At 42.2% G+C, this 1,031-nt stretch overlaps 1 protein-coding gene across 1 annotated transcript; it reads left to right on the top strand.

The window, feature by feature from the left end:
* Positions 1–758: 758 nt before the first annotated feature.
* Positions 759–913, top strand: SARC_17100 (hypothetical protein; the record flags this gene model as incomplete). Its single annotated transcript, XM_014288802.1, has 1 exon — positions 759–913. A coding segment is annotated over one exon (155 nt), but the record flags the coding sequence as incomplete, so codon positions are not given.
* Between the last annotated feature and the right edge of the window lie 118 nt (positions 914–1,031).

Here is a 1,031-nt window from a genome sequence, read left to right on the forward strand (position 1 = left end):
TATATGCGTGTGTGAATTCCTGGCTGAGTCTGGTTGATTTGTGCGATGTATCGTATTACTCTGTATGTGGATGTTAGTGCCACAGCTCCCTTTTACCTATACTTAACACGTACCTACACCGAGTGGAACCATACCTCTCTATTGGCCAACCCGTGTGCGTGTGTGCCCGCCAAAAGTGATGTGCTATTAATAGCCACCAATGAAAACCTCAGGGCATGATTCATCGGGATCTCAAGCCAAGCAACATCTTCCTGGACGGTGAGGGTATTATTAAAATCGGTGACTTTGGACTGGCCACGGCAGACGAACCACGGGCTGTACCACCAGGCGTAGTAGGTATATCAGATAATGTGCATGCGTATGTGTACATGTTACAAGAGGTAGTAGGTATATGAAATGATAAGCATGTGTATGTGTATGTGTATGTGTATGTGTATTTGTATGTATATGTGTATGTATATGTATATGTGTATGTGTATGTGTATATGTCATTAGGGTTTTAGTACCATATAGATGAAATTTCACTTGGTGTCTATATGTGTACATACATATACCATAGAGTTAAAGGTTCACTTTGTGTCTATATATGTATATATACATACGATACTTCATACGTTAGCTAGTGTTCTTTCTCTATATGTACATACATACACATATGATACTATACACTTATATTAGTATTCTATGTCTATATATACATACCTACACATACATAGGGTCGTCCGCCTCTCCAACCCACTCCTTTTATACATCTCCAGGTGCAGGTGCATTGAACATCCCCAATGGGAAGATAGAGGTTGGACTAGTACGCGAGAACTCGGGGTCGTCCATGTTACAGTTAAACGGGACAAATATGCCCAATCAGACCCATCCCAAGTCAACCACCACCACAGGCAATGACCTGACAGGGGGGGTGGGCACTGCTCTGTATGTGTCACCGGAACTAGAGCATGCACGAAAGGGTGCTAGATACACCCAGAAGGTAGGTATCTGGAGGGAACGCTGGTATATATATATATATAGTAGAGATA

The sequence above is a fragment of the Sphaeroforma arctica genome (assembly GCF_001186125.1).
Source record: "Sphaeroforma arctica JP610 unplaced genomic scaffold supercont1.9751, whole genome shotgun sequence".
Classification (NCBI taxonomy): domain Eukaryota; class Ichthyosporea; order Ichthyophonida; genus Sphaeroforma; species Sphaeroforma arctica.